This window comes from Dipodomys ordii, unplaced genomic scaffold (assembly GCF_000151885.1).
Source record: "Dipodomys ordii isolate 6190 unplaced genomic scaffold, Dord_2.0 Scaffold5, whole genome shotgun sequence".
Classification (NCBI taxonomy): Eukaryota; Metazoa; Chordata; class Mammalia; order Rodentia; family Heteromyidae; genus Dipodomys; species Dipodomys ordii.
This window is the reverse complement of record NW_012267221.1, coordinates 30,152,429-30,168,538: the sequence shown is the minus strand read 5'-3', so window position 1 is coordinate 30,168,538 and position 16,110 is coordinate 30,152,429. Positions and strand designations below refer to the sequence as shown.

General features: G+C 38.5%; 1 protein-coding gene across 3 annotated transcripts in view; it reads left to right on the top strand.

Annotated features, from left to right (window-relative positions):
* The window catches only part of Cerkl (ceramide kinase-like), an 83,492-nt gene that overhangs the window by 39,577 nt on the left and 27,805 nt on the right, over positions 1 to 16,110 (top strand). For 2 of the 3 annotated variants that reach the window (XM_013028834.1, XM_013028827.1), the window contains exon 3: positions 10,810 to 10,941. The exons of the other annotated variant lie outside the window; for it this stretch is intronic. In XM_013028834.1, coding sequence (XP_012884288.1) covers positions 10,810 to 10,941 — 132 coding nt within the window. The remainder of the gene's footprint in view (positions 1 to 10,809; positions 10,942 to 16,110) is intronic. 3 annotated transcript variants of the gene reach the window in all.

Sequence of the window (16,110 nt, the reverse complement as noted above, 5' to 3'; positions counted from 1 at the left end):
GCCAATACAGTTTGATTTAATAACCTCCCTGCTCCATTAACTTTTTCCTTCAGTACTAGGGTTTGGATTCCTGTCCATGACCCAAGTCCCTTTAAATTTCATTATTTTTCTAATAGGGTCTTTGGCTTTTTCAATGTGTACCTGGACCTCAGTCTTCTTCTCTATGTTTCTTGACCAGCTGGGTTAATAGGTACATATAGGTGTACTTAGAAAGGTACACCTATATAGGTGCTGAGCTGAGGGTCCTGTTCTCTACCTCCCAACTAGCTAGAATTATAGGTACATGCCACTCACACCTAGCCCCAAAGATTTCAGAACATTTTATATTCTTGTTATTTTATGTGTTCTTAAAGGTTATGCAGTACCCACTTTTGAATTATGTAAGGTCACGATTTTTTTTTTTTTTTGTCAGTCATAGGACCTGAACTCTGGGCCTAGGTGCTGTCCCTCAGCTCTTCAGCTGTAGACTAGCGCTCTACGACTTGAGCCTAAGCCCCACTTCCAGCTTTTTCTGCTTATGTGGTGCTGAGGAATCGAACCCAGGGCCTCATGCATGCAAGGCAAGCACTCTACCACTGAGACACCTTCCCAGCCCGGTCACGATTTTTTTAACCCTGTAACCCAGGTGCCTGGTTCCCAGGGCAGAGTAGAAGATAGAGTATAACCAGAGCTTTTTATTTTTGAGTTTCTACCAGCATTAGCTGGTACTCACAACCTCCTCTCCCTTTTCAGCAGTGATGAGCTAGAATGAATTCTTTAGAAATGATTCTTTCTGTCAATACTTGGGATGGGTGACAGTCTTTCCAGCGGAATTCACCAAGTTTTTAGCATTTTTGTTTTAAGAAGGATATATTTTTGTTAATTAATTATAATTATGTAAACACAATTGATGCATAATAAAAGTCATATCATTTGGTCATTGACAGACTACCTTGAGAATAGATTCAGGACTACATTCTCAAGTATATCACTTTCAAATCTTTTTGTTAAGAGAAACTTTTTGGACTGTTTTTCTTTTTAATGTAACTAAACTTCTTTGTTAACTTTGTCAGATCTTGTCATGTCATTATATTGAAAGTGCTAAATGGTCTCTAAATGTTTCCAGTAAAATGTTGAAATAAGTTTTCATGCTGTTAAGTAAATTAGTTAACATTTATTCATATACCAAATATTAGAAGAGTCATTACTTTAAGAATTGAAAACCTAATGATAATGGTTGACATTTACTAAGCATTTACTATATACCAGACACTTTTGTAAGCAGCATTTATGAATTATCTCATTAAATCCTCATAATAGCATCAAGAACTACAAATATGTTCTTATATCAAAATGGGAACAAATTACTTATTTTATGAGTTTGTGAGATTTGAGGAATTGAAGTAATGCATAACATCAAATAATGAAATTGAATTATTTTAATCATCATCTCTAGCTTACAGACAAGAGAAATAAAATAAAAAGCTACTCAAACACTTAATGTTAATCTAAAGTTGAATAGCTGCTGGTGTGGAATAACTTGGCACAAACCCCTATGTCTAATTGGAGACCACACATCTTTGTTAACTCAAACTTTCTATTACTTTTTTTCTTCCATGTCAGTACTGGGATTTGAACTCATGGTCTTGTGCTTCCTTGATAGGTACTCTACCTTGGACTCAAAACCTTAGCCCTTTTTATATTAGTTACTTTTCAGGGAGGGCCTCATGCTTTTTACCTAGAGTTGACCTCAAACCATGATTCCAGCTACCTTTTGTCTTTGGGGACCCTTCTCTTAGATGGGATGTTGAGTTTTGTCTAGTGTACATATCCTTGGTTAGCCTTTAGTCTTCTACTTGATTCATTCACAGGGTCTGGAAGTTCCCCCTTTATGTCTGAAACTCCTGAGCCAGCACTGAGCTACCAGCTCTCCAGATTTGCCATTATCTCCTGCAAAGCATCTTTGGCCCATACTTTCAAAGACATTAGATTTATCTATTTCTCTTTGGTTTATGAAAATTGATCTTTTCCTAAGCTCTTGACTTAGCATGCATAGGTTATGTTATCCTAAAAAGTTACTCATTTCATTTTGTCCTTAAATTTTACTTATGTAGAGATTAATTAACATCACTGAATTAAAAAATATGTTCATGACACCAGGCACTGGTGGCTCATACTTGTAATCCTAACTACTCATGAGACTAAAATTTAAGGATTGTGGTTCAAAGCCAGCCTGGGCACAAAAATCTTTAAGACTGTTGGTCTTTTATCTTTAATTCTTCACCAAAATGCTTAAACTGAAGCTGTGGATCAAATGATATACAGCTACCCTTGAACCAAAAGCTCAGGAACAGCACCTAGCTTAGAGCAGAAGCTCCAGGACAGACACCACACACACACACACACACACACACACACACACACACACACAAACATGTTCATAAAATTATTGTCTAATTTTTTTTCATAATATCCGAAGTTTGGGTAACAAAATATCCAGTTAGGTTGTCAAATTGGATTTTTGTGGTGAATTTTAAGTGGTAAATATTTTAACTGATCCTGAGTAAAACAAAAAAATCAAAAGAAAAACCTTCCTGAAGCCAGTGGCATATTTCTTTTCAGCCATATTTTTAACTGGGAAAAGTGATATATTCAAGGAGCTCTGCCCTAGAGCAACTTCCAAAATGAACAATAATGTGTGTGTCCATTTAGACAAGGTAAAAATAATTAATTGGATGAATGATTTGACTGATTTTTTTTTCCTCTCTCTCTGGTCACCTTGGGTGTTCTCATGTCTCTGCTCCTTTGTTATTTAAACAAAAGTGTTGGAGTGAATATTTCCTATCAGGTAATCCTTTCTACTAATTGCAAATGCAGAGTTGTTTATATCTGCAAATTATGTCTAAATTTAGAAGTTACAGGGGTTTGCCTTCATTGTGATGTTAAGATAATTTTCCTTGTCACTGTCAAAGATAAGTATCTATAAGCTTTTCTTGTCAATAAAGGGAAATTTTGAGTCTCAATTGACTTGTAGTAGAATATTGCCAACTCAAGGCTCTGCTGGAAGCTTTGGGCCCTTCTCAGCGCAAGTTTTTTTTTTTTTTTTTTACCATGGTGGTTATACATTAACAGGGTAGTTTGATATTAAGAGCATCTGAGAATTAAAAGATGGGGTTTAAATAACTGAGGGTTGGTTCTGGGGTCTGGGTTTTTCTTTGCAACACCTTGGTTGTTTTTATGTGTGGGATTTTTGCAAATCTAGAGGGATTATGGCAAGATTCTAGGTCCTTTCAGAAGTGGGTAACATCCAATCTCTGCACTTACAAGGGCACAGATGTAAGTGTGGGCGGGCTCTGTTGCTCTGGGAGCCTTTGTTTGGAGAAAGCCCTGATTAACCCCCACCCTTCATGGTTCATTGACTCACTGATGGATCAAGTTTAAACTAGTACCTATTAGCACATTTGTTACTCACAGAGGAACAGTTGGCCATTCTGCTTTATGTGGCAGGTTTTTTACACACTGGCTTACTGAAAGTCTCTTCCTCAAAGTAAGAATTGAGAGGTTACCCTAGGACTTTATTTTAATCTTGTATTATCTATTTGGGGGATGTTTACACAATTGTAAAGTTATGAAAAACTGATCATCTCCATTTCAAAACATATTTCTCCCCACCAGCTTTTACACTGTGTGTATCATATTGGATGTGGCCAGGGAGGGTAAGGTCATGGCCATCTGATGTCAGGCTTCTCCTATTCTGAGAATGGATTTCATAGTTCTTCATAACTAGTGGTTTTACATAAATCCTTCTAGTGTATTATATTTCTAAATTGCCTCAACAAGTTTTGGTTTCATCAAGAAGGCCTATCTGTATTTTCTCATAAAAAGTAAAATATCCCCTTTTTAAATTTATCTAGTGACTAATTCATTTTCTTTCTTTGGCTCTGTGTGTGTCTGTGTGCCTGTCTTATGTGTCTGTCCCCTCTCTCCTCTATTTTTGTGCAGTACTGGGACATGAACTCAGGCCCAATGCTCTCACTTGGTTTTTTGGCTCAAAGTTGGCACTCTACCACTTTGAGTCACAACTCAATTTCTGGCTCTTTGGTAGTTAATTGGAGATAAGAGTCTCACAGATATTTCTTCCTGGGCTGGCTTTGAACTGTGATCCTCAAATCTCAGCCTCCTAAGGAGCCAGGAGGATTACAGGTATGTGCCACTCATACCTGGCTTAATTCATTTTCTCAAATTCATTTTCTTTAAGAACTCTGCCTTCTTAGCTCCCTTCCTAGCCTGGTTTTTAGATGTTAAATGCTTTTTCTTTTTTTTAAAAAAATCATTGTATTGCTTTTCATGGAAGATAGGTTTACAAATCATCTGTCACTTCCAGTTTTGTCTTGGATTTTTCTCCTCGTGGTACCATTCCCTAAGTCACTTGCACTCTGCCTTTGGCTTCCTCTTGTGTATGTTGGATGCATTGAGTGATGGTACTTACCACTGAAGACAGAATAAGAGCATTGAGGTTGCTTTTTTCAAACAAAGTAGTGTCCTTCAGAAAAGGGCTGAGGATTCAGGTCTGGTAACTTGACTATTTGTATCTGGAAGGTGTATTGGTTTGAATTCTGAGTGAAAACTGTCATCATTTATTTTAGTGCTGCTTTATATATAATTTAGAAGAGATCTTCCCAGCTCTTCTATATGATTTTCTTGCTTTAAGTTTGTATATTTAGAAACAAGGTACAAGATAGGGTTTGGATTACTATCATTTAAAGAAAATGTAACTTAGAAGTAATAAAAGATTTTTAGCCTTTCTATGCTACATGTTTCTCCCAAAGAATTTAGATGTATAGCTCAAAGCCTACTTTGCACTTGCCTTAGCTTTTTGGTTTAAGGTTAATAAGTGCTTCAAAATATTTAATTATGTTATACCACAATTTAAAGAAAAATATGTTCTGCATTACTGTTTGTCAATGTTCAGTTCTTGGTGAAAGGATCCTTCAGGACCCTCCCAGGGGACCACACAGAGGCAGGCAAGCAGGCACAGGAAAAACATTATTGTAAGGCTTATTAGAGGTGCCATATCTCTCAGAGAGAGGGAGCACATGGCCTCTGTCTCCATCCAAATCATGGTTGGTAAGATGAATGTGTGGGTGGGTCTGGGAAGGGGAGGGAGTGGCCAGCTGTAGGGCAGGAATTCCAGTGCATGGAATGCAATTGTGATTCTAGTTTTATATTTTATTCTAGAAGTTTTGTTATGTGTCTTTATTGCACACTAGATACTATTCTAAGGACTAGTAAATATAGCAGAGCATAATCGCAAACCCGGCTCAGTGAGCTTCTGCCATAATGGTAGGAAAGAAATCAAAAACATTCAATAACTGTATTTCTATAATGTCACCTAACAGTGAGTAGGCCATGAGATAATTCTATTTGTTCCTATGGATAAAGTGGCCAAGGCAGACGTCATGGGTTTTGAAGTTTGAGAAGTGGAAAGTAATGAGAGAAGGAGCCTATATGGATATTGGAGGGACATGTTCCAGGCAGAAGAAGGAAACAGAAAGTACCTAGGTTGGAGAAAGAAGTTCATGTGGAAAGTGGAGTCAGCCTTGAGTAGAGCAGGTCACAGAGCTTACAAAGGTGGCTGAGTGTGGATTGTAAAGGATCCTGCCAGCTATGTTTGATGATTATGCTGAGAAGAAATGTGGAGCCATTTGGATGTTTGAAACACAATAATGGCTTAGTTTACCTTCATATTCTAGAAGATATTCTCTTGGCAAGCATGGAGTAGACAAGGTGAGTAGATAGTAAGATTGGAGCAGGAGATAACATAACACATAGATGCTGGAACAGTGCTGGTAATGATCATGGTATCAGCAAGAGGAGCAGAATGAGTGGTGAGAAGCAGTCCAACTCCAGGAGTTGCTTGTTGAAGATACAACCAGCTTTATTTCCTTGTATGAAATTGACAGCAATATCTGACAAAGCAAGTCAAAAAAAGAGAAAACAATAGATTGTTTTAGTCATGAGTGCTACTTGGCAGCACTTAATGAAATAAGAATAGATGAACATGAGCTGGGTACCAGTGGCTCAGGCCTGTAATCCTAAATACTCAGCAGGCTGAGATATGAGCATGGTTCGAAACCAGAGTGGGCAAGAAAGTTGTGAGACTCTTATTAATTAACCAGCAAAAAGCCAGAAGTTGGGGATATAGCTTAAGGAGCAAAGTGTTAGCTTTAAGCACAAAAGTTCAAGAACAGTGCTTAGGCCTTGAGCTCAAGCCCCAGGACTGGGGGAAAAAAGGAATAGGTGGACGTGTTGCCAACATGAAAATGTATACCTAATTCAAAGCATTCCTGTCAAATTCTAGAACTAACAGAAGTGTCCTTTGTCAGTCATATTCTTCTAGCGGGACCAATGCATAAAAGTAGACTAGAGAAGAGATTTATGCAGCTGTTGGAAAGAGGACTGTAAAATGATCATTGTTGCAGATAAAATCATTGTTAACCCTGGAACATCCAAGAAAATAAAATGAAGATCTATGATTGAATATGTGAGAACCAAAGGTGGGCTTAGTAGTAGAAATCAATAGTTTTGATATGTGCAGTCAGTAGCCAGTTAGGAGATGAGTCATGGGAAAAGAAGTATTGATAGCAGTAACACAAAGAGAAATAAATTTTAGGAAGGATTTAAAAAAGAGTAAATTGAAGAAGATATAGAAGCTCAGGCCTGTAATTCTTGTTAGAGGGGAGGCAGAGATCAGTGGACCACTCACTGCTCAGGGTCCCAGCATAAACATTTTTAAGACTCCATCTCAACCAGTGGCATGAGCCTGTTATCCCGAACACAGGGGCAGCACAATGGCTCAACAAGGTGATATGCTCTTTTCATCCTCGACAACATAGGAAGTAACAGGAAGAGGATCAAAGTTCAGGTTAGCCAGGGCATTGAGCAAGAATCTACTTTGAAAACAGGCAATGCAAAAAGGAACAGGAGCCAGGTGTCAGTGGCTCATGCCTAGCTACTCAGGAGGGTGAGATCTAAGGATCAAGGTTTGAAAGGCAGCCCAGACAGGAAAGTCTGTGAGATGCTTATCTATTAAAATGTCAGAAATGGATCTCTGGCTCAAGTGGTAGAGTGCTCTAACCTTGAGCAAAAAAACTCGGGCCATGCCCAGGCACTAAGTACAAGCTCCAGAATGTTCTCTCCCTCCCTCTCTCCCTCCCTCCTTCCCTCCCTCCCTCTCTCTCTCTTTCTCCCCCTCCCTCTCTCCCTCTCCCTCTCCCTCCCCCCTCTCATACACACACACACACACACACACACACACACACACACTCACATACATACATATAAAAAGAACTGTAAATGTTGCTTAGGTGGTAGAGTGCCAGCTTAACATCCACAGGTCCCTGAGTTTAATATCTAATAAAACAAAAAGGAAATAAAAGAACTAAGAAACGGAGACCATTCATACGACAAAGTGAGTTGTTTCATAGCCCAAAGCACTTTTATAATTAATAGAACAAAGATCATACCAGGGAAAAATAACAAATATGAAGTAGCAGTTTAAGGAAAAAGTAGAAGTAGCTCTTGAATATCTGAAGATTTTTAACTTTTCTGATAGACTACTAAAACTCCCAAGAATTCACACTCTTTGAGCCATTGAATATATTTGTGTTCATTTTGTCTACTTCTCATCAAATGGACAACATCTATCACAGCAATAAATGATGGGAGATTGGAAACAAGCTAACTATTCACCTCCCAGAGAGCTGGTTAATTAAATTAAAAGAGGTTGGTCCTTACTTCTTAAACTACAGTGAAACAGTAATCCTATAGTGGCATGAAATCATCTGTCAAATAAATATGGTGTAAAAGAAGGCAGGTATAGAATAGCATAGGACTATTCCTATGTGAAGAGAAACAGGCAGATACATGTAGGTATATATACAGAATATCCATGGAAGGATTGTCAAAGTGTTACTAGTGGATGTCTTCTAAGACATCCACTAATTTGGTATTCAAGAATATTTGGGTTAAGGAGATTTCAAATTCTGAACCATGTATTTGTTTTGAACAGCATAAAAATCAATGAAAGCCTATGTTTCTTAAAACAAAACAAAACAAACCACCACCACCAAAAACAACAAAAACAAAAAACAGTGCTTCCTCTAAGGTAAACTGGTGAAGGAGCTCATATAGATTTGACTTCAGACACAGCCCAGATGGCTGAGAGAAGATGTACAAGACACTATGTTAAAAAACGAACTTTATAATTTAGTTGGGGGTGATAGGGGGGTGAGGATGGGGGTGGGGTATAGTTGTGGAGGTGGGAGGGAAGGGATGGAAGGGGAAAAACAAAGGAGGAGGCAACAATGCTTGATAGGAAATGTACTAATTACCTTGCTCATGTACTCATGTAACTGTCACACCTCTGTACAGTATTTTTACAATAAAAAACATATATTAAAAAAAAAGATCCTCTGGATCTGGGTACCATTGCTCTTGACCCAGCTTTGATATTGGCTGTGATATTTTTACAGCGCTATGTTTGGGCAAGATACTACTTCCATAGCCCTATTCTCCAACCATAAATACTTCAATCCTCATCCCTTTCACAGCATTCCACTGCCTAAGGCTCTCCATTGCCTCTAGGGCTTTGGCCATCCTCTGACCTGACACCATTCCCTGTTCTCCTCAACTCTTGCCACCATTTTTTGTTCTGCAGTCTAGAATGATGATCCACCATTAACAAAGCATTTTCAACCACTTCTCCCAGCTACCTCCTGCATTCTTGCTCCAATAGTGACCCAGTTCTCCTGAGAACCTACAGCGCCCTCTGCAGTCCTCTCAAGTGGAAACATGTTTTTCCCCCTTGCCAAGCATTCCTACCCCCTGCCCTGGAGATGCTGAGGGTGTTTTGAAGTCTTTCTTCCATTGCACTGTTTTCTCTTTTGTCCCTTAAAAACCCTCAGTCCATCAGACACCTCCAACTAAAAAATATATGATTGTGTATTGACTACGGTGTCATTCTTTTCTACTTGAAGATGGAAACTCCTGTCTCATGTCATTCTAGTTCTGCTCTTGTTATAAAACCGTGAGACACATCTTAACAGTGTGACCCTTCTTATGGGATTCAGCAGGAATGCTCAGTGTTTCTTGAACACTTATGTGGAAGAGGAGAGAAGATGAGTCGAGATGGGGACAAACGGGGCACTGAGTGTCCTTGGAGGGGTTCGCACTGGCTCTGCAGCAGCAGTGAGCTGTGGAAGCTTTGGAAACGTGAGGCTCTGATTGGAGCTGGGGTGCTGGAGCAGGCAGCCCAAAGGAGCAGAGTCAAGACATCGGTGCAATGATCCCAGAACCAGAGGATGACAGCAAGATGGGAGCCCTGGAAGCAAGTAGTTGCCATCATGTGAATCTAGATGCTCATGCAAATACAAGAACTAGGAAGATGGAGGCAGTGGGCATGGTTTGAGGTTTCTAGACTAAGTGACTGACAAACATTTCTTATTACAGTAGAGACTGGTCAGTTTCTAGGGATGTGCAAATTCAGCATGGCTCTATCTGTTCCCCATCCCTGAATTCTAAGCAATGCACTAATAAAAGGTATTTATTGTCTGTCTCTGGTGGCTCACGCTGCCTATATTCCTAGCTACTCAGGAGACCGAGATCTGAGGACTGCAGTTCAAAGCCAGTCCAAACAGGAAAGTTTATGAGACTCTATCTTCAGTTGACCAACAAAAAGCCGGAAGTGGAATTGTGGCTCAAATGGGAGAAGACTAGCCTTGAATGAAAAAAAAAAAACCCAACAACTAAGGGACAGCACCCAGGCTGGCCCTGAGTTCAAGCTTCAATACTGGCACCATTTTTTTAAAGAAATTTATTACATCAAATATAATGAAAATGAAATATTGTCTCTATTTGAGAAAGAAAATACTGACTTCAGTGTGATGGACACTTCATTTATCTTTCGTAATGGTTTTATTAAGAACAGATGTTAATAACTGCTTTTGTAACCTTGAAATGTGGTCTTCTGGGAGCAGCTTACCATAAAAGAAACGGTTGTCAGCTTTCTTTTGGCTCTGGCCCTTCCTAACAACAGAAAATTTGCTTTGCACCTGCTCCAACTGCGTTCTCAGTGATAAGCATCCTGCAAGCCCAGAAAATTGTAGTATCAAATCTCAGCGCCAACTGGGAGGTAACGCTGTCATTGGCTCCCTGCAGAGAGGCCTTGCTTTCCCAGGTCCCTAGAGGAGAGTTCTTTCTCCCCTCTGGCCCCCTTTTCTAGCTTGAACTCTGACCTAAACCCTCTTTTTAGTACCAGCATGTATTGCTCTGGGTGCTGGCAAAGACCCACCCCGCTTGCCGGTGCTGCCCTGGGAACAGCAGCAGGTCAGGCCGTTGAAGCCCTGGGGTCAGCGGAGGACCCAGTTCCAGTAATGAGCATTTTCATCTCCCGAGAAGCAATGTGCCTTTCTATTTGTTACAGCTCATCACTTTCTCCAGGAACACAGGAGAAAGTAACATTTGATAGATCATCTGTGAGTTAGTCAATATTACGTAAGTGTCACCTGATAATTATGAAGTTGCTTCATGTCTATCTTTCATCCTGAGTGAAATGCTTTGTTTTTACTTATTTATTTTATTTTTATAGCTCATGTTTTTTTCCAAGACACACAAATCTATTTCTTAGACAGAACAGTATGTTTTGTTAGGTTCTTGTATGAATTTTGAATAGAAATAGCAAATAGGATTTTTTGAAAGATTCCTGTGTCATTTTAAGGTGAAAAATGACAAGTCAACAAGGCATTCTAATTTTACTTATTTTCTTCTTAGGTTTTCCAAACAGGCCCAAGTCACTGAAAATATTCCTCAACCCCCAGAGTCACAAAAAAGAAGCTGTCCACATCTATCATGAGAAGGTTGAACCTCTGCTGAAGCTCGCAGGAGTGAGCACGGATGTAACCAGTAAGTTAGCTTCGTAGAGAATTTACCATTTGAAAAACATAAGAAAGGAAGTAAGGTAACCTGAATTTGTTCCTACTTTCAACTGTCCAAGTTACCTGCAATAACTAAAAGTTTTTTCTATGTTTTTTTAACCTACTACAGCCAGCTCCAGCGTTCCCATTTATTTTGTTTTCTTTTATTGTTCTGCTTTTATTGAAATGTCAATATTTTCTCTTTAAATCTTTTCCAGATGTTAACAGTTACAAGGTATGAAATAAAATGACACTGTACTGTTGGATATCTTCAGGGAAGTATGTGTATTTTACACATTTCTGCTATAGCTCCAGCAAGTAACACTCCCACCCCCACCCCAAAGTTAATGTCTTTCCATGGAATCCTTCTTTGGGTTTTTTGTTCTGACTCTGACCCCTGCTGGCTAGGTCAAAGCTAAGCATTTAACTGCTGATTTTTAACTTTGTGCTAAAGCAAATAGAAATTCTCTAATGTTAAATTAATAGAAAGAAGATTAGCATTAATCTTTTTAGGCTTATAAATTTGGTGACCAGATTCTTGTTTAACTTGAGATTTATTTTTCTTAGGTCTGGACACTCACTGAAAAGGTTGATATTAATTTTATTTCTATTGTGCTCTGATACAATGGGAAGGTGCAATCCATCCTAATTGATGAAGAATATTGTATAATAAGTTTACTCAGGAGACAAATTTAAATACAGCTGGAATTTCCTGAATCCAGTTCTAAGCTTCTGGGTAGGATTTGAATGACCTGGATTGGCTCAACTAAAACCTACAAAGAGGAGTTTCTACAATGTAAATAAATTCATTGCAGAACAGTCTTTGAAGTTCTGGGGTAAAAGGAAATTCCTAAGAAAGGGGAAGTTTTGTGGGATAGACAGCCACTCCAAAAGACACCTGCTACAGTATAGGTTAAAGAGAAACTACCATAAAAATCAAAAGGAGCTGAGTATGATAGTTCATGCCTGTAATACCAGTATTTGGGAGATCGAGGAAGGAAGATGGAAAGTTTGAGACCAGTCTGCCTTTTATAGAGAGAACACAAGAACAGTTTCTTAATTGTAATATGGTTGTGAGGGAAAAGCCTCCATTTGTTTTCTTGTTGACTTGCTTATGTGTGATTCATAAAGGAGAGAGAAATTGTACTGTTACTGACAACTTTCAAATGGCTGAAGGCAAGATTTGAGATCCATATTGGGATGTGATACCTATTTGCAAGCTCATAATTTTTTCATATGTGAATACCACAAAGCAGTTTATATTACAATATATCATTTAGTTCAACAATCCAGGCATGGTGTACACATCTATAGTCCTAGCTATTCTGGAAGCTGGGGCAGGAGGATCCTTTGGAGCCCAGGAGTTTGAAGCCAGACTGGGCAATATAGCAAAACCCTAGATCAAACACACAAACAGTATCTTGATAAACGCTGGGTTAAACACTGTCAAATGCAAGGTGACTAATCTATTGTACCCATCCTTGGGTTATTAGGATTCAAATACTAAATACTGAAATTGTGGTACAGATAATCTTAGTGTCTCAGGGTAGTGTTAACTTTGATGGGAAGAGTATGTGAGCTGGAGACATTTTAGGAGGTGAGGAAGGAAAGGTAGGCTAGCAGGCACATATAAGGGAAGTGTGTGTTTCATAGCTTGCTATTGCTTCCCACTTTTGACTTTATCTTAAATAGGGTCTTCCCATCCTCATAAAATACATGTCAATGAGCAGAGCACTTTTTATTCATAACTACAGGTATGTTTGTTGCGTGTGACAGAAAGAGAAAGGAGAGAGAGAGAGAGAGAGACAGATAGACAGACAAAGATTCAATGTTCTTGAATCTGAAAGAAGCATAAAAAGATGCACTAATGTGATTTGATATTTAGTGTATAAAGTGTGTATAGCACCTGCACCCTATATGAGGCAATGATTATCTTAACAACCTGGACACTTTCTGGGAACTGAGGGTAGACTCCCTTCTGAAGACTGAAGATGCCTGAACTCCCTCTGGATTCTGTGAGGTGGGAAAAGGGCAAAGTGTCTTCTAGGAAGAGTCTTCCAAATGTAACCCATAGGAAGCCTGTGTGGAAACTAAAGGTGAAAGTTGGTGCTACACTCAGCACTGGATCTATCATGTACTGAGTCACAGTTTGTAGATAGTTTTTTTAAAAATCACAGTATTGCAGTGTGGTTAGCAAAGATGACTCCACCAATAGAATTAAGATGAGAAAGGAAGAGAGAGAAATGGGAAGAAGGGAGATCAGTGCAGGAGTCTCAAGCCAAGGTCACAGAAAAGAATGATGACAGGAAAGTGCTCTGCTCCATGCAACAATTATATTGGAGAGCAAAGTATGTACTAGTCTGATGTATAAGTATGATTTAATATTGTATTTGAACATAAAATAAAAACTTTTCTTTAACACAAAGTATTAGTTTATTACATAAGGCAAATACAAAACTCACGTCTCTATTTGTACAGAATGACTAATTATTACCTGCCTAACACTCCTCCTACAGGCAACATGGTTAAATTACATCCCATTGCTTATACAATGATTGCACTCTATCTACTGGCTAAATATTTATTTTAAATGATCCCTATTTTGTGTCAGAGACTGAATAAACATGTGAATTCTTGAGGAGTTTTAGTCTTCCTTCTCACCTTACCACGATGTTTTGTGACATTACTTTGTGTATCCGAGAGTGTTATATAAATGTAGCCATAAGTTTATTGGAGTCATATTAATAAAATTGTCCAATAATAAAAATTCAATTCATACTTTATTTGAACGAAAAATATACAAAATCATGCAAAATGTGTTTCATACACATCTTTGATTTAACATGCAATTTCTATATTGATGAGTCCAAGTGGAATGCAAGTTTTACAAATTCTATATAATAACTAACTCATTAGAAAACAATTCTGTATACATGCAAGACAGAGTTGAAAATTTACACCTGGATGTGTATATTATAGTCTTTTCCATTGACTTTTTGTTGTTGCTGTTTTGGCAGCATTAGGGTTTGAACTTTGGACCTACAATTGGCTGGGCAATTTAATTGGCATTTTATTTCTTGAGTGATATCCCCAATCTGTTTTGCATTCAGTTATTTTACAGATAAAGTTCTGTGTTTTTGCCTTGGACTGCAGTTCTCCAATCTATGTCATGCAAGTAGCTGAATTTGGATATTCACTACCATGTGTGATTTTTTTTTTTGTTGCTGAAATGTAGTCGTGCTTACATTTTTTGCCAGGGCTGCCTCGGACCTTAATTAATCATCCTGATCACTGCTTCTTGAGTAACTGGGATTACAGGCATAAGTTCCCATAAACAACTCATAAATTTCTTTTTGACCAAATCTCATTACATTAATAAAACTTTCATTTTGGCTTGTACTGATTCCTTCCGAATATAGATCATTCTCTTGAAATATTTGAGCTAATTATTTTTGCATCCCTTCCAACATCACCAATGTAGCATTTTTTTTATTGTGAAAATACTGTACAGAAGGGTTACAATTACATGGGCAAGATAATGAGTACATTTCTTATCAAGCATTGTAGCCTCCTCCTTTGTTCCCCCTTCCCATCCTTTCCCAGCCTCCCCCCGCCCCCACCCAATCCTCCTCCCCCCCCCACCAAAGTTGTAAAGTTTGTTTTTCCACATATCGACTTGTACATCTCATTGTTGCAATGGATCCACCTGTATCCTTATTAAACAATTTGTTTTTTCCCTTCCCCTCCACAAATTATACTGACATCAAATACAGTGAAAGCAGGGGTTATACCATGGGGAAGGGACATACAAAGCAACAAAGAAATAATCTTATAAATGTGTTAGAAACAATCACCTGAAAGAAAAAAACATTTGAATACATATCTTAGGGTTCATTTCCCTAACATCAACTTATCTGACCTTTCTGCTTGACTCAGACATATATTAGTTATTGCAAATAAGGGAAACTGTGGGACCTAAGTTTCTTTGGGCCTGGCATATTTCACTTAATATAATTTTTTCCAAGTCTTTCCATTTCCTAACAAATGGGGCAATGTCATTCTTTCTGATGGAGGCATAGAATTCCATTGTGTATATATACCACATTTTCTTGATCTATTCATCTACTGAGGGGCATCAGGGTTGGTTCCATATCTTAGCTATGGTAAATAATGCTGCAATAAACATAGTCGTGCTGGTAGCTTTAGTGTGGCCTTGTTTGTGATCATTTGTGTAAATGCCCAAAAGTGAGATTGCTGGGTCATAGGGGAGCTCTTTGTGGAGTCTTTTGAGCAACCGCCATACTACTTTCCAAAGTGGTGGAACAAGTTTACACTCCCACCAACAATGTAGTAAGGTTCCCTTCTGTTCACATCCCCTCCAGCATCTGTTGTTATTAGAGTTCTTGACTATAGCCATTCTAACTGGGGTGAGGTGGTATCTCAATGTTGTTTTGATTTGCATTTCTTTTATGGCTAGGGAGGTTGAGCATTTCTCTATGTGTCTATTGGCCATCTTTCTTTCCTCTTCAGAGAAGTTTCTCTTTAAGTCTTTAGCACACTTATTTCAATGTAGCATTTTGTTCAACACTAGTATCAGAAAACCTTCTGGAAAAAAACTGGAAGAAAATGAATTATGTTTTTCTAGTAACCTCTTGGTACAAGGATCAATAAAGACATGGATGATGATAAGCCTGTGATGGCAAGAAATATAGTTTATTTCTCTTGTTCCTTAATAAAGGAGATTTTACAGACTGTATTATTACAGTGTAACAGATGTTTTTAGAAGTCCTGGATTTACTGGATAATTAATAGAACAACAAATGAAGACGCCAAGGCTGCAAGGAATTCAGAGGGCAAAGAATTTCAGAGTCCATGTAGTTTACCTTCCTCATCTAGTGCAGTGCAGGTGTTCATGGAGTACAGATGTGCAGAGAGGAGTACTGGTGTAAATGTAGGTATGTAAGTATACATGAAGGACCAGTGTGTCCAGAATGCAGGGTGTATGGAGTTCAGGTATGTGTGGAGGAGAACAGGAGTGCATAGAGTGCAGATGTGCATAGGTATGGTGTATGCAGAGGGCAGGTGTGTTTGGTTTACAGGTGGATACAGAGGCAGGTATGTATAAAATGTGGTGCATTTGGAGATATGCAGCTGTACA